Source organism: Aedes albopictus, chromosome 3 (assembly GCF_035046485.1).
Source record: "Aedes albopictus strain Foshan chromosome 3, AalbF5, whole genome shotgun sequence".
In the NCBI taxonomy this organism is placed as follows: Eukaryota; Metazoa; Arthropoda; class Insecta; order Diptera; family Culicidae; genus Aedes; species Aedes albopictus.
Window position 1 is genome coordinate 308,549,284 of NC_085138.1, and position 26,864 is coordinate 308,576,147.

General features: G+C 39.6%; 1 protein-coding gene across 4 annotated transcripts in view; it reads left to right on the forward strand.

The window, feature by feature from the left end:
* Positions 1-26,864, forward strand: part of LOC109431051 (sialin) — a 75,688-nt gene that overhangs the window by 34,440 nt on the left and 14,384 nt on the right. For all 4 annotated transcript variants that reach the window (XM_029865656.2, XM_029865657.2, XM_029865655.2 and 1 more), the window contains exon 2: positions 31-118. In XM_029865656.2, the coding sequence (XP_029721516.1) occupies positions 91-118 (28 nt within the window). In that variant the 5' untranslated portion in view covers positions 31-90. The remainder of the gene's footprint in view (positions 1-30; positions 119-26,864) is intronic.

Consider the following 26,864-nt stretch of genomic DNA (forward strand, 5'->3'; position numbering starts at 1 on the left):
GTTTTTTTTATTATTATTTTCATTCGACAGAGTAATCATCGATCAACAGCTTGATAAGTTAGAATACCTGCGGTCCAACTAAGTGACATCATGATCGTGGCATCAAAACTTCTAAAGGGTAAGTTCGTTCAATTACTACCAGTAATAAAAAAAACGCGTCTTTCAATATTATTTTGTTTATTTAATTTGATCAACAACAGCCTACACAACTAAAATGTATGACAACAATAATTGTTCAGTCCTTATTCAGCTTGCCAAAAACATCACAACAACGGTGATGGCTCAGCTACGCTTCCTCATGCTTACTGTCACGTCCAAGGGCCCCTGTACGAGTTAGTTCCTATAGCTATTCTACACTACATCTATCGATTCGGCTGCAGCACGAACGATACAAAACAAAAAATGCGATGACGGTCAATCACTGGCGATCATATTATCCCATAGCTCAGCTCTTTGGGGGGGGGGGGGGGGGGGGTGGTAGATAGGGGTAGAGATACCATTAGAGGAGGGTTATTGAAAAGTGATAGACAGGAAAGGAAACAGAGTAATGTACGAAGTGACTTCAAATAGTCTGATTATCGATGAGCCTGGTCGGGAACACATTTCTGATTGGCCGAGTCGTAGATATATCCGTTGGCGCAGCTGAACCGATTCTCTTCATTCATAGGTCTGCAACAAGCGATAAATTTAAAAATTTTGAATCACAAATCAGATAGCTCAGTGATACTTACAACCCCTGTCGGCAAAGGTAATACTGCCGAGGATCACGTGGATCAGCGATAATTCCATCATATTGGCAAATCGGGCTACCAGTCTGGTTTTCGTTAGGTTGCGTTTCGACATTTCGATTTACACGTGCCAAGTTCTGTAGATTCGACAGCATTTCCAGAAGTGCTGCCTTAGGGCAAGGAGGAGGTGCCACCGTTGTTTGACCAATTCCAGAAGCTAAGATATTCAACAGCGCTTGTTGCGGATTCTGCGGTTGTACGCATGGGCAGCATCCGATTCCACCAGGATTTCCATTACAGTTCCCGCAATTTGTGTTACACGGTGGATTGCTGTTCTTGCAGGTCGCTATGATTCCCAGCCGAGACTTGGCTGGGTCATATAGCGCCTCGGGTGGAGGTGGTCGTATAACAACTGGAGGCTTCGGCTCAGTAAACAGTGGATCCGGATCAACGGAACACTTGGCACTCTTCTCGGAAAACAATAAGCTTTCCTTTCCAGATGACTTTGTCAATTTGGCAAAAGCTTGATCAGAATCTACCAGAACTACCGCAGGTTCTAAAGTATCCCCACAATGGCCACAGCCAGGGCCAGCGCCATCTATATATCGTTGATCGTCATCTTCACCCGAGTCTGGAAAACGATATGGCAACAGATTTGAATGGCTGAACTCTTCTCGCAGTTTCTCACATCCGCAAGGCGGGGCAACAGTAGTGGTGCAAGGTGGAGCTTTGGTACACTTAGAACATGGTCGACTTGGCCGCGATGGGATTTGCCGAAGCACAACCGATGGTTTGCGATCAGGTTCGCTGTCCACTTCAGCAGCAACCACTGGTAGAACTGAAGTTTCCGGCACTACAAACGGAGCTTCAGTTCCTCGAGCGTGGGAATCACCTGCGTCCACCATGTGTAGATCAACGACATCTTCATACGAGTCCATGTCGCCGTTATGAACACTTCGCTGAGCGATACCCGAAGATTTGGGCTCTGTCAAAATCTCCTTCCCTTTCAAAGAACTCAAAACCGTCGCAGTCAATGGATGTTGCCCATCCCCGCACAGATTCGTGGGATCATCCTCGTCGTAGTACGCAATGGCAATTCCACCGAGATATTGACTCACCACGTACTTGACTTTCTCCCGGACCGATTGTTTGTTCTCGTACGAGTACCAACTGAGTTCACGGAATGCATACGGACAGCGAGCCCGTTCCTCGTATATCTCCAACGACCCACTGTACAGTTTGTGGCAAATCTTAAAAAATGGACGAACTTTCAATCTGACAACGGGTGTACCCAGTTGATACTCCTTCGGTTGGAACAGCTTGTACGTTAGAGACGTCGGCTGTATGATTATCACAATTTTCTCGCGTGGTATTCCGGCCATCTTCCATGCGTTGACATGGAAATCCTGAAATTGGGATAGAATTAGTAACAATTTCAAATGAGCATGAGCATGAGCATTAGGCTTGTTTTGCAAAAAATATAAATGTTATAAGTTCGTTAGAAGAAAATGATCGTTTCTGCTAAGAAATGATCGTGTCGAAATTTGAAGGCCGTATCTCAAGGCTAAGTGGTCCCTCAAGGGGCCTAAAGTTGTCAAAAATGGTATGGGACCAAAAAAACATGGAATTTTTTTCGACAAAAAAAATACGCCATTCTACTAAAACCGGTGATTTTAAGACCCTTAAGGACCAAAAATGTGCTTAGATTGCGATAGCTCTACCTACCGAGTTATTGACAAAAAAACATCGAAAAATCTGCATTTTTGACCATTTTTTAGATTTTGAAGGAAACCTATCCTATTTTGTTCAATAACTCATAAACGAGTAGAGATATTGCAATTCTAAGCAAATTTTTGGCCCTTAAGGGTCCTAAAACCACTGGTTTTAGTAGAATAGCATATTTTCATGTTTTTTTGGTCCCATACCATTTTTGACAACTTGCCTTGTGATACGGACTTCAAATTTTGACACGATCATTTCTTAGCTAGAACGATCATTTTCCACTAACGAACTTATAACATTTCCAACATTTGCAAAATAAGGAACGGCCTAATGAGCATTGGTGACCGTACACTTCGTATTTGCTACTCCGTGATTGATTAGAGCTAGTGGGATTGCACTGAGAACCAATAGATAGGGCTTGGGATTAGCACACCTTTTTCAATGTGCACGTTCCGAGAACTCTAACCTTAATAGGTCAATAACGGCGCCGGCTACGGTCAACCGGGGAAGGGAAGGAATATTAGTTGGACAACCGTTGCTACTAGAGGTTTTTTTTTTTTCCTTCTAAACCATAGGGGGATAAATCTGCTCATCAGACACCCTAACAGGAAGGTTAGGGTAGTGTGGGGATGAGGCCGTCTTCTACAATGCCGGTAGAAGCCAGGACTACTCTCTCCTCGACCCACTAAAACACATTCCTATGGTCGCCAAACCCTACGTCTCTCCGGAACCACCAAGAAGGTATTGCTTCAGAGAGGGGCTAGTGCATATCGCACCCTCAAGGTTAGCTGCCGTAGCCTAGCAGCAACGAACATCGATGACTCGCACTGGAGAGTCCATCACGATAGCATGCTGGCGCTTAGCCAGTTTCCCGAGTGGTCCTCGCCACTCCCTTTGTCCTCGGAAGGCGGGCAGGGTCAACCCCGCCCGCGCCCTACTGCTGAGCGGACATCAAGAACTGATGCCCACATGCAACCCGATCTGACCTGCTGAAGGCAAGGGTATCACTACCCTTCAGGCCTTATCAGCTGCATCCGTAGGTTGCAGACAGCAGGGTCTCACCTACCCCGACCCTTGCCGGGGACCCCTTTCCAACCGCGGGCTCAGATCCAACCCAGTAGACTGACGCCACGACAGCACCGCTACCGGGACTTCCTCTCCGCGGCCACTTAATCGCTGTAAGGGTCGATCTCGACCGCAGGGCACCGGTATGACCTACGAAGCCGACTTCGAACCCCTGGACCACCTCTTGTACTGCATCTGGACTAGCCATTCTCCGAGTCCACGCGCCACCTCCTTTGTAGCTCCCAGACGATATGGGTGATAGCCGTTGAAACGGCATTCCAGCTAATCTCATCCCTACACATTCTCTGGACCAAGTTGTCCGGAGTTGTGTCCTCCCCGCATGTGGCAAGCATGCGGTCACGCATTGTGCGAAAACGCGGGCACACGAACAAAACGTGTTCCGCCGTTTCCTCTAAACCATTGCACACTGGGCATTCGGGAGAATCCGCATGCCCGAAACGGTGTAGATACTGTCGGAAGCAACCATGACCTGTAAGGACCTGTGTCAGGTGGAATGAAACTTCCCCATGGCGCCTATTAATCCAACTATCTACCCTCGGTATCAACCTATGGGTCCACCTTCCTTTGGTGGAACTGTCCCACGCGCGCTGCCATTTGACCATAGAGGCCATCCTGACAGTCTTGCGTATGCCTCTTGTGCCGCGCATTTCGAAGCACTCCATATCCTCACTGATAAGAATGCTGATGGGCACCATACCAGTAATGACACAGAGAGCGTCGTGTGACACGGTACGGTACGCGCTTGCAACCCTCAGACACATAAGCCTGTAAGTACTTTCCAGCTTCCGTCGGTAGCATTCAGTACTTAGCGCGGTACCCCACGCCGGGCCGCCATACCTAAGTATGGACGTAGCAACACTAGCCAGAAGCTTGCGCTTACTGGCGTACACCGCTGAGCTATTGGACATCATCCGGGACAGTGCCGCAATAGCTGTGGAGGCTCTTTTACAGGCATAATCGACGTGGCTACCGAAGGTAAGCTTATCGTCGATCATCACGCCCAAGTGCTTGACAGAGCGCTTCGACAGGATAGTGCACTCTCCTACACTGATCTCCGTCTGCTGCGCCGACTGCATGTTGTTAACAACCGTCACCTCTGTCTTGTGGTGAGCCAGCTCACAGACCAGCAACAGACATGCGATGGGTGGTCCAGGGTGCCCGGCCTTTAAGAAAGCCGCAGTGAGCAACAAATCACAGTGCAGGTAACGCAGCTGAACCTGAACCACTGTGATGCGGCTCAGCAACTGCTTTGTCAGGCGGTTTCTGAGTGGGAGACGGATATCGCCATCATTTCGGACCCATACCGAGTACCCGCCGGCAACGGCAACTGGGCCTCGGATGGGACCAGGAAAATGGCGGCGATATGGACGACGGGCAAATACCCCGTGCAGGAGTTGGTGTCTACTACCTATGAGGGCTTCGTGGTCGCCAAAGTAAACGGGGTCTTCTTCTGTAGCTGTTATGCGCCTCCGCGGTGGCCGATCGAGCGGTTCACGCAAATGCTGGACCGCTTAACGACCGTGCTAACAGGGCGAAGGCCGGTGGTAATAGCGGGTGACTTTAATGCCTGGGCTGTGGAATGGGGAAGCCGTTTCACGAACCAGCGAGGTCAGATCCTGCTAGAAACACTGGCCATCTTAGATGTCGACTTGGCTAACGTCGGTACCAAGAGTACCTATAGTCGAAATGGAGCGGAGTCAATTATTGACGTGACCTTTTGTAGTCCTGGCCTAACAAGTAGTTCGAACTGGAGAGTAGATGATGGCTACACTCACAGCGACCACCTGGCGGTTCGCTACAGTATCGACTACAACAACAGCAGACAGCGGATAGAAGAAGAGGCGGCTAGGCCAAGGCCAAGCCCTCGTAGGTGGAAGACATCATACTTCGACGAAGAGGTATTTAGGGAAGCGCTCCGCCGTGAGCGAAACTTACTCGGTTTAGACGGCGACGAGCTGGTAGCGGTGCTCTCACGTGCGTGTGATGCGACCATGCCTAGGAGAGTCCACCCTAGAAATGGGAGGCCACCGGCTTACTGGTGGACCGACGCGATTGCGGACCTGCGCCGCGCCTGCCTACGGGCTAGGCGGCGGATGCAGCGAGCACGATCAGAGGAAGAGCGAAACGAACGGCGGGTGGTGTTCGCCGCTGCAAAAGCCGCGCTCAAGACCGAGATAAGAGCAAGCAAAAAGGCCTGCTTTGAGGGTCTCTGTCAGAGTGCCAATACGAACCCGTGGGGTGATGCCTACAGGATCGTTATGGCCAAGACGAGAGGTGTGATGGCTCCTACAGAGCAATCTCCAGAGATGTTGGAGGGGATCATTGGAGGACTTTTTCCGCGTCATGATCCTAGTCCTTGGCCTCCTTTCGTAGGACAGCCGGGGAATGGGGCTGGCGATGAGGAAATGGTCACCGATGTGGAACTTGCGGGGATAGCTAAGTCCCTTAGCGTAGGTAAGGCCCCAGGTCCGGACGGAGTTCCGAACCTGGCCTTAAAAGTAGCTATTGCAGAAGCTCCCGAGATGTTCAGGTCTGCTATGCAGAAATGCCTGGACGAGGGAGTTTTCCCAGAAGCTTGGAAGAGGCAGAGCCTGGTACTATTGCCAAAGGCGGGGAAACCACCCGGAGACCCGTCGGCATATAGACCAATATGCTTGATTGACACGGCGGGGAAGGTACTCGAAAAGATCATCCTCAATAGAATGTTGAAGTTCACTGAGGGCGTAAATGGTCTCTCGAGCAACCAGTATGGCTTCCGGAAGGGGAGGTCCACCGTAGACGCTATCTTGTCGGTTACAAAAACCGCCGAGAAAGCACTCGAGCCTAAGAGGAGGGGAATTCGCTTTTGCGGGGTAGTGACTCTGGATGTAAGGAATGCATTTAATAGCGCCAGTTGGGCTGCTATTGCTGATGCGCTCTTGCGTCTGGGGATACCGGAGTACTTGTACAAGATTCTCGGAAGCTACTTCCAGAATCGCGTACTAGTATACGACACGGAGGTGGGTCGGAAGTGCTTTCACATAACCTCAGGAGTCCCGCAAGGTTCCATCCTGGGTCCGGTGTTATGGAATGTCATGTACGACGAGGTGTTGAGGTTAGAGTACCCAGTGGGAGTGGTGATTGTCGGATTTGCCGACGATATTACGCTCGAAGTCTATGGTGAAACGATCGAGGAGGTGAAGTTGACTACCGACCACTCGATCAAGGTTGTGGAGGCGTGGATGCGCTCCAGAAAACTGGAGCTGGAGCTGCTACTAGAGGTTGTATATACTACTGTGTCCTCCACAGTTGTCACGGGAAGGAGTTTTTGTTGATTGAGAGGGATTGGTAGTTTCATAAATCAGGATTCACTTTGGTAAGCGTTGCAATCTATGTAACCGTGAGCATACAGGAATTTAGAGCAAGCCTTATGGAACCAAAGATAACTTGCGTCACCTCGCAATTCAAAGGACTGGTGAACCAATATACAATGTTACTTGCTTTTGATACTATGGACACGAAATATTGAGACAAAATATTGTGCCGACACCAATAGGAGGCAATCAGTGAAGTACTAGATTGAAAGTAGTGAGCTAGATTTATGTATGGTGAGATGTTCAATTCTCCATTTCTGCAATGAAATGGTGCAAACAGCGTGGGTATTATGATTTCTTGACTAATTTGATGCTGTTTGAGCAAAAGTTTGGGTAACTGTGTTGTTGAAGTTGCATGAAATGAATAATACAACAACAAAGTTACCCAAACTTTTGCTCAAACAGCATCAAATTAGCCAAGAAATCATATAACCCACGCTGTTTGCACCATTTCATTGCAGAAATGCAGAATTGAACATCTCACCATACAAAAATCCAGCTCACTACTTTCAATCTAGTACTTCACTGATTGCCTCCTATTGTGACAAAACGTACTAATTAAGGACAACAATACTGAAACATATTAAAAAACAAAATACTGTGGCCAGCACCTTTCAGTGACGGACTGTACAATAGTATAGGAAAATTTTATTGAAAAAATGTGAATAGCGAAAATTTTGATGGCGAACTTTACAGTGCTTGTAGTGTAAATACACGAAAGATGAGAATGAAAAATATACACAAAGAGATACATGATACATGACAAAGTGGAAGAGATAATTATCAAGATGAAACCTTCGACATTGACAAACAAAAACCAAGTCGACACTCATGGTGACGAACTATACAAATTTGATCAAAAATTTTTAAAAGATTCAAACACACATAATGAATTAATAAAACAATGAAAAAGAGTCCACATACAGAAAGAAAACAACTTCTTTAACAAGGAACAAATTCACCAGATAATCTTAGAATCCCTCTGGCACGCATGTTCACTCTATTAAGTCACTGGCTTGGGCTCCCGATTTCTGGCATACATGCTATGGCCCATATAGCCGAGGCGGTAAACGCACGGGTATTCAGCATGACCATGCTGAGGGTGACGGGTTCGATCCCCGGTCGGTCCAGGATCTTTTCGTAAAGGAAATTTCCTTGACTTCCTTGGGCATAGAGTATCTTCGTGCCTGCCACACGATATACGCATGCAAAATGGTCATTGGCAGAGGAAGCTCTCAGTTAATAACTGTGGCAGTGCTCATAGAACACTACCTAAGCTGAGAAGCAGGCTTTGTCCCAATGAGGACGTTACGCTAAGAAGAGAGAGAGAGCTATTGCACACACGACATAGCCGAACTGCTGGAATTAATAACAATTCCAAATGTATACAAATGTGTTTTCGTCGTCAAACAATAGGACTCTAAAAAGTCATATTAACAGCACTCTTAACAGTTAAGGGTCTCCAGTTAGCCTAGTGGTTAAGGCTATGGATCGCCAATTCGGAGACGGCGGATTCGATTCCCGTTCCGGTAGGGAAAATTTTCTCGACTCCCTGGGCATAGCGTATCATTGTACTTGCCTCACAATATACAAATTCATGCAATGGCAGGCAAAGGAAACCCTTCAATTAATAACTATGAAGTGCTCAAAGAACACTAAGTTGAAGAGAGGCAGGCCAAGTCTCAGTGGGGACGTAGAGCCAAAAAGAAGAAGAAGAAGAACAGCACTCTTATGGATGTGTATCAGTTACTTACTGAACGCATTTAATGATTGCAGATTTTACTGTTTTCCTGTTTCAAGGCGTCCAAACTAGTAGCGAATTTAAAACCCAAAATATACTTCATTAATGAAGTAAATGCAATATTCGGTCATTTGGCCGTATGTCGTTTGTCCGAACAATTTTTATTTGGCCTTTGTTTGTCTGAATGCCGTTTGCCCGAATTATGATCAAAAGTAAGTCTGACTACCAACTGTTCTGAAGCTTAGAATTTAGAAGTGTGGTCCAATCTAGGACTGCCAGCACTATCAACAACAGTGGACTCGTTTTCTGGTTTTCAAGGTCTTCTTAACCGACAGTTCCCGAAACGGTTATTTTATTGATTGTTGATATCTATATGGGCGCAAGAATCTCATTCAGGGTGGTCACTCAGAATAACAAACAAAATTCCCGATTCTAAAATGTCATAGTTTACAGTGCAAATTAGATATAATCATTTCAGAAAAAAATATGAGAATGAATAATTCCAAACCCTTAGATTTAATATAGTATCCAGATGAACATTGAAATAAGTTTAGAACTAATTTACTAACTATTTTTTCAAGTCATGTACTGTTTGACGAATTTCGACATAAAAATTACGATATCTTTAGGAAAGATTTATTTAGGAATGATTTCTTAGTAAATCATTATATTAAAGAAATCTTTGATTCTGTGTGGTATTTGTCCAGCATTCAATTATTTAAACAGCGATTGCAATACAAAATTCTCAATAATTTTTAGACATTTCAGATTTTTTCTTTTTTTTCTGTTTTGTGTGTGTATTTTAACTTAAAGTTTATTCTACACTCGGGAATGTTCCTCAAAAATTCCATACAGATTTGGTTTTGGAAAAAAGCATTTGTCTGAATTTTGGTAGAAGCAGATCGAATATTTGGAAATTCTTCCAAGAACCATACCACTAATTTCTCTGAGAATGTCAATTGCTAGTTTAACAAGAAACTTATTCTCTAAATTTTCCAGAATTTCCTTATGAGTTTCACCAGGAATTCATGCGAAGGCATCACCAAAAAAGAATTTCCCGGCAATTCATACATTTATACATACAATGCATTTTTATTTAAGATTTTTTTTTAAAGTTCAGCAAAAGAATCTCATACACAGAAAAAAAATATGTAATTAAAATTCAGCGAGAAATCATGCACATAAAGGGAATGTTAGAGTTAGTGCATATTTACATGAGATATCATGTAAAATTACGTTACGTTCGTGTTTCCGCCAAAAGTCGCGTAATCGGTTGGAGTCCATGATGGTATACGCGATGGTTGGCGGAAATTTACACGATGGTAATGCAATTTTATATTATATCTCATGTAAATATGCGCAAACTCTAACATTCCCTTTATGTGCATGATTTCTCGCTATTCAGTTCAAAAGATATTTTTTTAACGCAAGGGTATTTCAAAAAACGTTGCCGCAGCAATTTCAGAACAAAAGCCCCTGGAACTCCTATAAGAGTTACCAAAGGAATTCCAAAAGAAATTGAGAAAGTCTTCCAAGTTCCTATAGGAATCAATTAAGTCCAAAACTTTCAGGAAAAAAATCCTAAAAACGTTGCCAAATTAATTTCCCTAAAAATTTTCGAAAAAACGAAGTTTTCAAAGCAATTCTTGAAGAAATTGCTGAAGAAATTTCAAAAGTAATTCCCAAATGAATTGTCTGAGGAATTTTCAATGGAATAACAGAACGATTTTCCAAAGACAAAGCGAAAGAAATTCCCACTGGTATCCTCAAAGGAATTAAGAAACGAATTGCGAAGGAAATTTTCAAAGAAGTTACCGAAGGAATTTTCCAGTAATACAAATTATCAAAGGAGTTGCTGATGAAATTGCTCAATAAGTATTCGAAGCAAGCTCCCAAAGAAACTGCCACAGCTATGCCCAATAATATATTACTGAAGAATTCACGAAGAAATTGTCGAAGTTATTCTCATAGGAATTAATAAAGAAATTTACAGAAGAGTTACTGAAGGAATTTTGAAAGGTGTTGCCGAAATATTCCTCAGAGAAATTACTAAAGATATTCCGATAAAAAAATCCCATGAAAATTCCCAAAAAAAGTTGAAGGAATTCCAAAGAATTCCTAAAATTCATTCCCATATTTTGGGAATGGCCGAAGTAATTTCTAAAAAAAAAATCGCAAAATAATCTACTAAAGAAACTGTTGAAGCAGTTTACAAAGCAGTTGCCATTGAAGTTTTCTAAATAATTTCACATACAATTTCCAAAGAATTTGTCGCAAAATATTTTGAAGAAAACAACTCAGTTATTGCGTCTTGCCTTGTTTGGAAACTGCAAAGGATTTTCCAATCAAATTGTCAAACAAACATCCTAAAGGAACAGCAGAAAAAAAATCCAAAGAAAAAGTCGAAGTATAGATTCCAAAAAAAATAAGAATTGTTGAAGGGGTTCTTAAGGATCTCCAGAGATTCAACCAATCGATTAACCAAATTGTATATGATTGCTGTTGGGAAAGATTTGAGTTTGGTGAAACTGGTAGCTGTAATTACATTAATTGCATTTATTAAATGTTATGGTTGTTTTTACACTAAATGCTGGGTTCTGTATTATGTGCAAAGTTTCAAAGATTTAACTTCCACAATTGTTCTGAAAATATGTTCTTATGTACAAATGTTTTCAAGCAATGAAATAAAGGGATTGTAGCAACAAATGTTGAGTTCGTATCAGAAATACAAGTTTCCTGTAATAGACGTGATTTTGTGGTTTCCAAGATTCATACTTCTTGCAATTGTTCTAAAACTTCAATTTCAATTCAATTAAATTTCTTTCTGGAATTCAACGCTACTACATTTAATATTTACATTTACATTTCAGAGATTTGGTTTACCTTTAAGCTGAGAACAATACAAATTCATTTAAGATACATTAATACAAACAACAGAAATTACTAGCTAAATGTAGCTATTTTAGGGAAAAGAGTTTAAAACAATCCTAGAATGTCTTAAAACTAATATCACAGATTTTGAGGGGAGAGTGCTCCGATGAGCGGGTTTGCTGACATCTCGCAGGACGTCCTGAAGGATCTGGTGGCCCTTTCGATGCTGGCATCGAAACACTTATTACACTTGAGTGTAATAAACTATCACCAATTTATGATCGATTGAGGGTGACTTCAAAAAAATCGGATAAAAATTGCCGAAATAGGGTTTGTGTTCCATCAGTAATCTCACGCTCCCAATTTCATCCTATTCGAAAACAAGCGATAACGGCACCGATTGATTCCGTTCTTTTTGTTTTCATGCGTGCTCACTTCTAACAAAAAATACAAAAATAAGAAACAAAACAAACAGTGCTTCATTCCTTTGTTTTTCGTAGGATGAAAATGGGAGCCACATGCTTAATAAGGGAACCAATACCCTACCAGCATTTTGAAAATGAATTGCCGGGGGTCGGGTACGTGAAGATTAAAAAGTTCTAGATCAATTTACCAAAAAATCAGTAAATGCTACATTTATGAATGGTCTTACAAAACAACAAATGTAAGCTAAAAGTTTAATTAAATGTGGTAATACTAAGGTTATAAGTATCACATAACAACAGTAAATTCATGGATTACAATACCAGCCATTTGTTATACACTGCGCCACTGAAATTATTATTTTAAATTAAAATGATAAAAACAAATTGTTTGGTACTTAATTTTCCAACTTTGAAAAATTCCCCTGGACTCAACTTTCTTTCAATTGACTTGAAAATTTGGATCTTTTTAGTTGAAGTATTTATAATAAGAGAAAAATATCAAAGCAACGAAATTTCGAGGTCAATTTTTGAGGTTTTGTCCGGCCTCCGGCCACTGTGCGTGGTCGCCGATAGTATTTCGTTATGCTTTCGATCGATGCACAATCGCAAATGTTAGATTTGGAAGAATTGTAACCGCCTTGTCGTATATACGATTAAATGTGTTTGTTACACTACATCTGGGAGTTTCAATAGACTGTTACAGGGGATATTCAAAATAACTGGGACAGGTAAAATTTTCACTTTTCAAAAAATGTTCAACTCGCTGTAACTTGTCGAAAAGGGCATCATATATTCTCAAATTTTGACTGTAAGTTCATCAACTAGTTGTAAATCAGTGGTTCAAATTTGGAAAAGATCGGGAAAGTTATAGCAATTTCATTTATTGTATGTTTTTTTAGTAAATTTATCCATTTTTCATATGCATCCCATTACTTTTTCAATTTAATGCCGGCTATTTGGTTGCTTTCCTTTGAAACATAAATATATTAAAGTCAATAAGAGAGAATTTAAATGAACTATAATTACTATCTCGAATTTTGAAACGATGATGAAATTTTGGATTAATCGGTGTTATATTAGAAAATAATCTAATCGTTATAATTTTCTTTCGTGTAAAGAATTTTAAGTTTTGTCAAAAGTTTTTAATAGTTCATTATATAAGTCATAAATGATCAAATTTTCATTGCATTCGGTTCATTGATTCCGGAGATATAACAGCTCAAATTTGGCTATCGAATATTCATACCTTTTTCTCGAGCCTTTATAACTTCGTGTAGAATAGCCCGATCTTTTCCAAATTTTGACCACTAATACACAACTAGTTGATGAACTTACAGTAAATATTTGAGAATATTTGATGCTCTTTTCGAAAAGTTACAGCTAGTTGAACATTTTTTGAAAAGTAAAAATTTTACCTGTCCCAGTTATTTTGAGTTTCCACTGTATGTCTCCCGGTCACCCCGAACTCCAAATCGTAACGAAGGGGATACACTGTCGTTACCGATTTAACATGATAATAGACCGGGTTTAAAATTATTCAATAACATAAGGGGCCGTTTATAAACGTAGAATTTGGGGGGGGAGTGTCTGGCCAAAGTCTACGCTCCATACAAATTTCAAAATTTTTGTATGGACAAAAGTCTACGAGGGGGGAGGGGGGTCTGAAATGGTCAAATTTTGGTCTACGTGGTTTATGAACAGCCCCTAAGGTGACACAGCTGTCAAACTCGGTACATCGCCGCTCTACCCATCATCGTTTTTGGAACGGCGCGTTTTGGTACCCACTTTCTGGTCGCTTTACCATAAGGGAACGTTCATAAATTACGTCACGCAAAAATCGTTCATTTTCAACCACCCTCCCCCCTATGTCACACTTTTTGTATGGGACCTTTGAAGTTTTTCTATGAGTCGTCACGCTTGGCCGGTTCCACAAAAATGTTAAAACAGAGAATTTACGGGAAGCCCCATTAGCAATCGATTGTTTAGTAGCAATGATTTCTGCTAAATGAGAAACACATTGCAAATTCCTTAAAAAAAATAAGGCAAAACTAACTTTTTTCTAAAAAATTAAAAGTCTACACTCATCCCTAGACAGTTACGGACCAGATGACGTAAAAAGTTTAAGATCAATACGACGCTTAAGAGTTCCTAGTATGGAATCACAATGTAGTACCCGAATGATCAATTTGACCCCGGTTCACGGTACCATAAATGCTATGGAACGACCTTTATATTATTTTACTTACCACACTGTTTGAAGATCCCGCATTGATAGAATACAACGGTGCAATAAGGGACGTTTTCTTCAGCTTTCTGAACTCATTGGTACTCAATATAACATAGTGAGCAGAGTCAGCAATGTCAGTTACCGGGTAGCTCTTCCCTATAACCGCAGGATTACTGGGAACGGTCACCGTCAACACCAAATGCTCCTTATCACATGCAGTCCGCAACTGCTTGAGAAGGAGCGAATAACTCACCTGAAAAATGGTTGATATGACTAGAGTTAAGATAAATCACTGTTCGACCTCAAATATCGTACATTATCCGGTTGTGTTGGATACATCCACGAAATATCCAATCCATTGAATCCAGTTTCCGTTGCAAACTGGACCAACTGTTGCACAAACATCAGCAATCTGCCGTCGTCTTCGGCCAGATGAGCAAAAAGCTCCGCCGGAACTGCAGTTCCTCCAAACGATGCCAAAAACTGTACTCCTGGGCGTTCCTGTTGTAATCTCTTGAAGTAGGATCGATCCACTGTTGCACATCATAAAATTTGAACAAAAGCATATTAGCTGTTTCAACAAATGCTTCCAATTTCTTAACAGTCCATCATAACTTACACTCTCCACTAAGAAACGGCAAAGGCTGTCCCTCGGGACTAATCATCAAATCAGTCACTATCAAGTAAGCACTATCCACTTCCGGAAGGCTCAACGTAGGCAAACTAGCACTTTTCACCGTTAGAAACAGTTTTGGTTTTTGGCTCATAGCTTCACACACGGAAATGCACATCAACCCCAGTAGACCCATTCGAAGGTAAAGCCACGCGCGAATCCGCTCCATTCTGTCGACGACACTTGATACTTCCCCCACTGAACCACCAGAAGAACTACACCCCACAAACGAGACCCGACTGGAGAAAACTGTGCCCGCAGGTGCCGGAAGGCTTTTATATGAGTCTCGTTTGCTATCGCCGAACAAAGCTCAATGTTTTCGGTTTGTGGCACGCCCTTCAAGCTTTCTTTGCTGCCCATCATCGTTGCGGATAGTGCCTTCGAGTTCAACGTCGCATAGTTGGATGTTTGCGGATAAGCCCTGAACAGCGATGGTTAGATTTTTTGCTGCTGGTCTATCCACAAGTTGCGGAAATTTTGCCAAATGAACAAAGTCACGTCCTCACTGCATGATAATAGGTTGTATTCAAGACCTGACAACAGTAAAAAGTTGATGTTGGCAAGTGTTAAAAATAAGGAAATTCGGTCAACGACTGCCGGCTATTACTAAATAGTTAAACGTCAGCATGGGTGCAGCTGAAAAGTTAAGTTCCATTCTTGAAATTTTAAAGGACACCACCAGTGAGTATAGTTGTTCTTGCAAATAAAAAAATGTTTCCGTTTTCTTTGAAAATAAGAACTATCCTAGTTTTCATGTACATTAGAAATATGGCCTTATGATTAGGAACAACTTTTTCTTGCAACATGCCCTGCCCATCGTATCCTTCCGACTTTGGCCACCTTCGGGATGCTGGGTTCGCCTTAAAGTGCAGCGAGCTCGTGGTTCATCCTTCTCCGTCACACACCGTTCTCCTGCACACCGCCGAAGATCTTTTTCTTTAGCACGCGTCCCTCGAAAACTCTGCTTGCAGGTGCTCCTCGAGCATGGTCCATGTCTCGTGTGCGTAGAGGACCACCGGTCTTATTAGCGTTTTGTACATGGTGCATTTGGTGCGTGGGTGAACATTTCAAGACCGCAGCTTCTCCTGGAGCCCGTAGTAGGCCCGACTTCCGCTGATGATGCGCCTCCGAATTTCACGACTCACGTTGTTGTCAGCCGTCAGTAAGGATCCGAGGTAGACGAATTCCTCCACCACCTCGAAAGTATCCCCGTCTATCGTAGCATTACTACCCAGACGGATCCGGTCGTGTTCGGTTCCGCCTACCAGCATGTACTTTGTTTTTGTGGCATCCACCACAAGTCCGACCTTTGCGGCTTCCCGTTTCAGGCGGGTGTACAGCTCTGCCACCGTTCCAAATGTTCTGACGATAGTCTATGTCATCCGCAAAGCACACAAATTGACCAGATTTTGTGAAAATCGTTCCCCGGCTCGTCGCATCAGACCTTCCAGAGCGATGTTGAAGAGTAGGCATGAGAGTCCATCACCTTGTCGCAGTCCCCGGCGAGATTCTAATGAACTAGATAGTTCACCCGAAACCCTTTCGCAGTTTTGCACACCGTCCATCGTTGCTTTAATCAGTCTAGTCAGCTTCCCAGGAAAGCCGTTTTCGTCCATGATTCTCCATAGCTCTGCGCGGTCGATACTGTCGTATGCCGTTTTGAAGTCGGTGAACAGGTGATACGTTGGGACCTGGTATTCACGGCATTTCTGGAGGATTCGCTGTACGGTGAAGATCTGGTCCGTTGTCGACCGGCCGTCGTTAAAAAGCCAACTTGATAACTTCCCACGAACTCATTCTTTTTAGGTCACAGACGACGGAAGATGATCTGGGATAGCACTTTGTAGGCAGCATCCAAAATAGTAATCGCTCTGAAATTCTCACATTCCAAATGGTCGCCTTTCTTGTGAATGGGGCACATTACCCCTCCCTTTCACTCCACCGGTAGCTGTTCAGTATCTCAGATCGTGACTATCAGTCGGTGCAGATAGATGGTCAACTTTTCTGGGCTCATCTTGATGAGTTCAGCTGCGATACCATCCTGTTTCCTCCGTTGCCGTAGTCTCCCGTGCCTTCGTTCTCCACGCCATGGGTCTGGTACGTTTGGCATAAGGCCGTTTGGCATAAGGACATTTGGCATAAGGACGTTTGGCATAAAGGACATTTGGCATAAAGGACGTTTGGCATACAGGACATTTGGCATAAGGGACGTTTGGCATAAAGAATATGTGAAATATATTTTCCATCTGGAGAAAAATTAAAGAACAGCCTTCAAGGGAAAGAATGCAAACTTGTTGTTGGTGCATTATATTAGATCTCTTATTTTCAAAATAACCTTTTGCTTCCATGAATTTGATTTTTTTCGGAAGGGGAATGTTCCTTTTTTTGTATATAGGCTGTTCTTCACAGTGGCGTAGCAAGGGGGGGGGGGCGGAGGGTGCGGTCCGCACCGGGCCCCCGAATCTAGGGGGCCTCCAAATCAGGGCAGGTTTAGTGTTATAAACCTTCCCTGATTTGGAGGCCCCCTGAATTCGGGGGCCCAGTTTGAATAAAGCTCTGTGATTAGCGAAAGATTCCTACATATAAGTGATTCCAATTCGGAAAAAAGCATCAGGAAATTCTCTTGACAATCTCAGACCTATAAGCATTCTGAGTAGTTTATCCAAAGTGTTTGAAAAAATCCTCAAATCACAAATACAGGAACATCTGCAAACTTCAAATTACTGTCGGAATTTCAATCTGGTTTTAGAGCAGGACACAGTACTACAACTGCTTTTCTTAAAGTGCACGATGATATACATACTACTATAGACAAGAGGGGTGTAGCATTCCTTCTTATGATTGATTTTTCAAAGGCTTTCGATAGAGTATCGCACACGAAACTTTTGAACAAATTATCATCGGAGTTCATGTTCTCAAGATCGGCGGTCCGTTTGATGCAATCATATTTGTCCAATAGGTCTCAATTTGTTTGCATCGAGGATTGTTACTCGGATAGTGGTAATATATTATCTGGGGTTCCGCAAGGTTTAATTTTGGGCCCCCTGCTCTTTTCATTATTTATTAACGATTTAACAAGTGTTCTGAAACATTGCCGAATCCATTTGTTTGCGGATGACGTTCAAATTTACATCATGGCTACCGATCTTTCGACTGTCGAATTGCTAAATGAGGATCTATTGAAAATTTTGGATTGGTCTACGAGAAACCTACTGCCTGTCAACCCTGATAAAACAAAGGTTATGATGATTACTAGAAACAGAGATATAAATGTTCGTCCAAATGTTTGGTTTGGGAATGTGCTGATTCAATATGTTGAAAAAGTGACAACGCTAGGTTTCGTTATTCAAAATGATCTCGAGTGGGAGGGTCATATTAATGCACAGTGTTCTAAAATATACAGTTGCCTTCGTATGCTTCGTATCACTTCAAATACTTTACCAATTTCTATTAAATTAAAGCTGTTTAAGTTTTTAATTTTTCCACATTTTATGTACGGTGACGTTCTTCTGCTGAACGCTTCAGCAATGTCGATAGGTCGTTTGCGAGTAGCTCTAAATTCTTGTGTACGCTATGTATTTAATCTATCCAGATTCTCAAGAGTGACCCATTTATAGCCACAGCTTCTCGGTTGTCATTTTAAGGAATTGTATATGCTTCGTAGCTGCGTTCTTTTATATAAAATAATATCTAAAAAGTCCCCTAGATACAGGGGATAGACAAAATGATCGGGACAGGCAAAATTTTCACTTTCCAAAAAATGTTCAACTAGCTGTAACTTTTCGAAAAGTGCATCAAATATTCTCAAATTTTTACTGCAAGTTCTTCAACTAGTTGTGTATCAGTGGACAAAATTTTGAAAAGATCGGACAATTCTTCACGAAGTTATAAAGATTTTTGAAAAAGATAAAATTATCCTATAGCCAACTTTGAGCTGTTATATCTCCGGATTCAATGAACCGATTGCAATGAAATTTTGACCATTCATGACATATATAATGAACTCTGAAAAACATTTGACTTAACTTGAAATTTTCAACAAGCGAAAAAGTTATAGCGATTTTATTTTTTTCACGATTTTTTAGTAAATTGGTCTATTTTTAATATACATTCCATTACTTTTTCAATTTATTGGCGGTTATGTTGTTACTTTCCTTCAAAACGCATTTATATATAAGTCAATTAGAGGGAAACTAAATTAACTATAATTTGCATCTTGAATTTTGAAACGATGTTGATGTTTTGGATAATTTGATGTTTTATTAGAAAAATAATCTAATCGTTATAATTTTCTTCCGTGTTAAGAATATTATGTTATGTCAATGGTTTTTCATAGCTCATTATATAAGTCATAAATGGTCAAAATTTCATTGCATTCGGTTCATTGAATCCGGAGATATAACAGCTCAAAGTTGGGTATCGGATAATTTTACCTTTTTCAAAAATCTTTATAACTTCGTGAAGAATTGTCCGATCTTTTCCAAATTTTGTCCACTGATACACAACTAGTAGAGCAACTTACAGTAAAAATTGGAAAATATTTGGTGCACTTTTCGAAAAGTTACAGCTAATTGAACATTTTTTGAAAAGTGAAAATTTTGCCTGTCCCGATCATTTTGTCTATCCCCTGTATCTATTTACCAAACTCCAACCATTTCAAAATAGTCGTAATCGTAATTTTACTTTACCACGGTTCAATACGTCGCACTACAGGAATACACTATTTGTTCAGGGCATAGTGTTTTGGAATCATCTTCCAACCCATGTTAAAAATGAGACTAGTGTAAGCGGATTTAGACAGGAGTGTGTCACTTTGTTCAACAGTCAGCATCAGCAATAAGTTAAGTTTGTTTGTAAACTAATAGTCAGTATAGCTTCAGTTTCGGATTAAATTTGTATTTTTATTACGTGAATTCAACGTTTGTAGTATTTAAAAAGGAAGTTCCTTACGCTACTTTAATCTATGAGAAATAAATAAATAAATAAAAATAAGTATAAGTTAAATACTTGCCGATTTGCTGATAGGTATGCAGGGGCCTCTTCGTGATTATCAAGAGATTTTGCAATGGGGAACACAGATGGCTATTTTGATGTTCTATTATTAACAATTATAAATGTACACACTTTATTCATGTAGTTTCATTAGTTTTGTTTATATTAATTTGATGACTACTCTTTGCACCTGCAGGAGCCCCAAAATACAATTAAAATGTGTTCGAAATCAAAATTGAATTTTACGATATGCAGTACCGATATGGAAGTATTCATGAGCATTATGAAAATGTCCCTGATATCCTAACCACAGAACCAAACATAGGTGTTGATTTAGCATAAGATAGCAGCTGAAATTCAGGGGCCCCATTCATCAAAATTAAGAACTGAACGCATGTTACGTTCTTGAAGGGTTTCTGCGGGAATTCCTTCGGGCAAGAATATATTTTTCGATTTATCAGGCAGCTACTTCAAAGAGATTAGCTTGAGAATTTTCGAATGGCAGACAATTTTCAGGTAAGAGTGATGGGGGTGCGAGTGAAAAATCCGGGTTCAGAATCGCGCTACAATATTCGTTGGTCAGTCGGTTTTCTCGGTAGGGCGATGAAAGTGCGAGTGAAAAATCCGGGATCAGAATCGCGCTACAATATTCGTAGATCAGTTGGTTTCCACGGTAGGGCGATGGAAACGCGAGCACGAAATCCGGGATCAGTGGTCATCGTGATCAAATAAATCATAATCGTGATGAAGACCCCGACGTGTATTTCCATATAACTAGTGGATCATATCACCTACCAGAGGTGGCTCCCTACATCCACACCTTACCCTACCCTACTAACCACCACTCCTTCCCGTGACAACTGTGGGGATGCTGTGGATTCCACGGTTTCTAGTAGCAACGGTTGTCGAACTAACATTCCTTCCCTTTCCTGATGACCGTAAGGACGTGGCCAGCGCCGTTATTGACTTTAAATAGCTGAACTCTCGAATTGTGCACATTGAGAATGGTTAGATAGTCCCAAGCTTTCACATTCATTGGCTCTCTGTGCAACTTCGATTGTTCTGGTCAATCACGGAGTAGCAACTACGATGTGTACGGTTATCTTTGCTTTGCTTTGCTTTGCTTATCAGGCAGCTACTTCAAAGACTTCTACAAAAATTCCTCTATGATTTACTTCAAAATTTTTTTTTCAGGGATTGCTTAAGAAAACTTTCTAAGCATTGGTTTACGAATACTTACAATGATTGCTTCAGGAACTCCTCCTAATATTTCTTCAATGATTTCTTCAAACAATGGGAAGCAATCAGTGAAGTACTAGATTGAAAGTAGTGAGCTGGATTTTTGTATGGTGAGATGATCAATTCTCCATTTCTGCAATCAAAAGGCGCAAACAGCGTGGGTTATATGATTTATTGACTAATTTAATGCTGTTTGAGCAAAAGTTTGGGTAACTGCATTGTTGTATTATTTATTTCTTGCAACTTCAACAACACAGTTACCCAAACTTTTGCTCAAACAGCATTAAATTAGTCAATAAATCATATAACCCACGCTGTTTGCGCCATTTCATTGCAGAAATGGAGAATTGATCATCTCACCATACAAAAATCCAGCTCACTACTTTCAATCTAGTACTTCACTGATTGCTTCCTATTATCAAGAAATCCTTCAGGAATTCCTTTGAGATTTTTTTGTAAGAATTTATTCAAGCAGTCGTTCAGAAATACCATTTCGGAACCGTTCATAAGGCCATTCAAGGATTATATCATGGAACTCTTCAAGAAATTCTTCAGATGGACCTCAAGGAATTTCTCCAAGAATGATTTTAGAGATTTCTTCAAGAAGGAATCTTGCAGTAGTTCCTCATGGAAAATATATTTGATGATTTTTTGAGATTTTTGAAGCCATGCCCGAATGGATCCTTGGAAGATTTTCCAAAGAAATTTGAATGTATTCCCGAAGGAACTCTTGCAGAAATGTCTGTAGGATTTTTTGTAGAAATTTCTAAAAAAAATCTTTAAGAATCGCCTAGATCAATTCTAAGATGTATTAGGAAAGAATCATTGGGTTGATTTTGGAGGTATATTTGATGATGTTCTGGAAGGATTACTACAGTACTATGAAGTATGAAGTTGAATAACTAGTACTATGAAGTACTAGGAGTACTATGAGTAATTACTTAATGGATTCCTGAAAAAAATCTGTAAGAAAAGGGATTTTTGGAAAAACTAATTATGAAATGCCTAGATAATTTCTCAAGAAATCAATGACGGAAACCCCAAAGAATTCCAAATTCTTAGGTGCAAATAAAAAACAATCTTCAAAAGAATTTCCGCAGGAGGCCTTGGGTGAATTTCTGTAAGACCCCCTGAGGAAATTTGTGCAGGAATTCTTTAGGGATGAATGTGTCCATCCTTGTAGGGTTATCTGAAGAAAAACTTCGAGAAATCCATGAACGAATCTTTATACGTAACTTGAAAAACAAAATCCTTGTTGAAAAGATTAAATTTTTACTGGAATTTCTTAAAAGATTCTTGAACGAATTATGAAAAAGGACTTTAAAACATTGCCTAAGGAATCTTTGAATGATTTTCTACAGAAATTATTAGAGGAATTTATGAGGAAATCCCTGCAGGTATGATTACTAAAGAAATGCTTGAACAAATTCTTAAGAAATCCTTGAAAAAACTTCCAAGATAAATCGTATGAGGCAGTGCAAAAAGAACACTTGAAGAAGTTTCTAAAAAAATCTTGAAGGAAATCCAAAGTATTCCTCTGAAAAAATGCTGAAGCGAACATGTGGGAATCGTTTGTGGATATTTTTAAGAAACTCTTTATAGCGTTCTTTGGATTACATAATACTGAAGAAAATCCTTCAAGGAATTGAAAAAGAAGTTTCCTAAGGAATCGCTGTTGCAACTTTCGCAGAAAATCTTCGAGGAATTTGTAAAGAAGTCCTTGAAGTATTTCCCATATGAATCGTAAAAGATATCCAAGAAAGAGTTCTTGGAGCTCCACACTTGAGAAAAAAAAGTATTGATGAAATCGTTAGAAAAATTTCGTTAGAAGTTTCGTGAAAGAAATCCGGACAAAACTGGTGTAATCGCTAAAGAAACCGTTAAAGGTATCAATAGAAAAAAAAGCTGATAAAAACCTTGGAAGAATTCGTAAAGGATTCATTGAGGAATTCCAGTAGAATCTCTTGGAGTAATTCCTGTGAGAGTTTTTACATCATTTATTACAATTTTTAAAGTATTTCTTCGGATTTTTTTTTATCTTTTTCAGTAATTAATTCGGAAACCCGTTTACAGATTCGTTAAGGAATATCTTTAAACATTAATTTGAGAATCCATTCGGCTATTGCTCTGAAAATTTCCTTTGACGATATATTTGATTAATTGTTAGGCATTTCCTTTGGAAACTTCTTCAACTAATTCTCAGAAATGCTACAAAAATGGCTTCTGATTTTTATTTCTACGAACTTCTATTTTTCTAATTCTAATTTCTATTTCTACAAAAACTTTGTTGGGAATTCCATCCGCAACTTTTCACTGACTTTTTTTTGACAATTCGTTTGGGAAAACCTCTGGTAATAACTTTCGGAATAACTTGAACACTTTTCTGGAAACTTCTATGCCAATCCCTACGGGAATTGATTGGGTAATTCATTTGGCATTTTTTTTTTTTTTGGTAATTTATTCGGCGAGTTTTCTGTGAGTTACCTGAAAAAAACTTTCAAATATCTTTTGGCGGTTTTTTTTTTGGCAAATTCTTGGGAAATGCTTTGATTGGATTTGATCCGAAAGTTCCTATAAGAGTATTCTTGGAATTTTCTCTGCAAATGTTTTTGAAAACTATTTCGGCATAACTCTTTTGGAATTTCTCGGCAATAATATTCAAAGTTGAATTAGGTTATTATTTTTGAAAATATCTTTGACAGAACTTTTTGAAATTCTTTGGGTTTGGAAATTTATTACGGGATTCAGCAGTTTCTCTAAAAGTTCTATCAGCAGTCCCTTTGCTCATATACCTGACAATTACTATTGTAATTCTTTCAATAGCACAACGTAACAAAAATTAACTTTTGGTCTGTCTCAAGAGCAAACTAATGTGTCTCTGACAGATTTTGGGCCGCGGTTATGTTAGGTACGATACAAACCACCCTCCAAAAATTGCATGCAAGTTTACATATTATCATAAAATGCTTAAATCTTTCAAATTTGATTTGATAAAACGAAATATTTTGCGTGAGTCGTAAATTTAGATGTCAATTGACCATCATGGTGAGTCATGGTTAATTGCTTAAAAAAAATGTCCATGCTTAACGGCTTGCAGTCAAAAAAGCCCAAAATTGCATATTTTGCCCTATAAATTGAGGTATAGCTCAAAATTGTGGCGTCCTGAAACAAATCTGTGCCCGGATTCGGATTCAGCGGCCCAAAACCTGTCAGAGACACATACAGGTACTTTGAAAATTAATTAGTCGATTCGTTTGTAAATTTAAGTGGCAACTTTTAAAAGCTTCTTTGGTAATTCCTCTGTAAATTTCTTCTGATAATTCTTTATTAAACTCTGTCTGTTATTACTTTTGATGTTCTATGAGATACATCTTTGCAAATTAAAAATAAATCCACGAATTTACAACGGAACGACCGAGAAAAATCTCAAGAGAATTACGAAAAGAATTTCCAAAAAAAAAATTAAAATTACCAGAAGAGATCACAAACAATTTCCTAAAAATGTATGAAGAAATTTCTATAGAATTACTAGGAGGAATTTCTGTGAGAATTGAAAGAATCCTTTTTTTTAGTTTCTAAAGTATTCATTGGAGGAATTTATGAATCCTTGAATAGGCTTATTAGAGGAATTTCTAAAAAAATCTAGCAAAAACACTCAATGCATCCCCTGGAGGAATTCCTATGGAATTTCTTAGAGGAATTTGTGTAAGAATCTCCGGAAAACCCTTGCAGTAGTAATTAAATAAATACATGAAGAAATCCTTGCATAAAAAGACCCCAAAAGATTTCTAGTACAAAATTATTTGTAAAATACCTGGAAAAATCAGTTTAGGAATGAATGAATGAAATCAATTGAAGAAACTCTAAGAGAATACTTGAATAAAATCGGAACGAATCTTCGGGCAAATCGCAAGAGAATTACTAAAGAAATCTCTGGAAAAAATCCTGAAGAAATTTTGGGAGCAATTTCTAAAGGAAACCCTTTAGAATTTTGAATAACCTTAGAACATTTCCTAAATCCTTGGAGAGACTTCTGAAGAAGTTATTTGTTTTGATAAGATAGGATATCTGTTTCTTTACTATTTAGCCATTTACGATGCCATTTTTATCCCACTCAAATCAATGGAATGAAGCGATTTTGTTCTGTTTCTTATTTTTGTATATTTGTTAGAAGTGAACACGGATTATATAAAAAATAACGTAATAATTCTGGAGGAATCAATCATAAATTCTGGAGGAATGTAATTTTTTTGAAAAGTGCCCAGAGGAATACTAGCAAAAATTCCTGAAGGAACTGTTGAGAAAACTCCTAGAGTTGATGGATATTGAAAAATTCGTTAGAGGAAGTCCAGAAGGATTTTTCGAAAGAATTCCTACAGAACTTCTACAGAAGTCCATCTAAAAATTTAATTTAATTAATTTAATTTAATTAATTCAATATCTTCAGTAGGAATCCTTGGAGATTTTGTTTAATTAATGGAGAAATCCTATGATGAATCTCTTAGTAAAACCTTAGAGAAACTTCTTGAAGAATCCTTGAACATTTTTTTTGGAAAAGGGAATTTTTGGTGGGATTTCTGAAGTAATCTTAGGAAGTAATTCTTAAGAAATCTTCAAAAGGTTACTAAGATAAGTGATGAATGCTTGAGGAAATGCCAAGTTTAATTATTGGAGAAATATCTTAAAGAGTTTTTTGAAGGAAGAATTGAGAAATACTTGAAGAATCTATGGAAAATCACCAAAGAAATATTAAGACGATTCTCTGAAAGAAACGAAAGAATGTTTAAAGAAACCCTAGAAGGGCTTCTCTTCCTCTGAGGGAATCCCGATGTAATTTCTTGGAAGAACATCTGGTTCTAAATGAATCATTGATGATTTTTTTCTGGAATTTTTAAAGAATTCTTTAGATGATCTTCTAGATGAATCCTCAGAATATAATTGATAGATTCTTGAACTAAAATTTCGAGAAATACTCGATAAAGCCTTTGCAAGAATCTTTTGAATTACTCTGTAGTATTTTGAAAACATTCCTGCATGTCTGAGGTGAACCAGCCAAGGGACTGAAAGCCTCATTAATAAGGCTAATTATAATAATATCATTCCTGAAGGAGTGCTTTAGAGGAATACTGAATGATATCCTTGCATTTACAATTTAAAATTTTCTTGAATACAAATCATGCTTCAAGAAAAAATTATTAAAGGAAAAAGTAAAGTAATCTTTGAAAGCGTTTATAAATGATTATTTGGTGCAATTTCTAAATAAATTGTTAAAACATTTTCAGCATAATTCTTATAAAAAAAAACTCGCGCTCCCGAAAAAAATCATAAAGGAAAACAGAAAATAAGATAAGATAGATCATTTTTAACCTTCCGTTGGCCATCACTGCCAGCATCACTAGAATACTGAGTACAAAAAGCGAGATTTTTTCAAAGTTTTGTACAAAATATAACAGTGAGATTATTCGACAGTTATATGTATAGATTTATCATTGTAAAATATGTACATATTATGTAATTTTCATGGGGGCCCACCAATTTGCTTCCGCACCGGGCCCCCAAATTCCTAGCTACGCCACTGGTTCTTCATCGATACAATCAATTTAGATTCCGGTAATGGTTCTTTCCAGCAAATCATCCTTGTCTGCATATTATATCCAGAAAAATTAATGCATTACAATGTATTATCCTTCTTTTACGTTAAGTATGTAGTTCACTTTTTACTGAAATCATTTTATGCCAAACGTACTATATGCCAAATGTCCATTATGCCAAACGTCCTTTATGCCAAATGTCCTTTATGCCAAGTG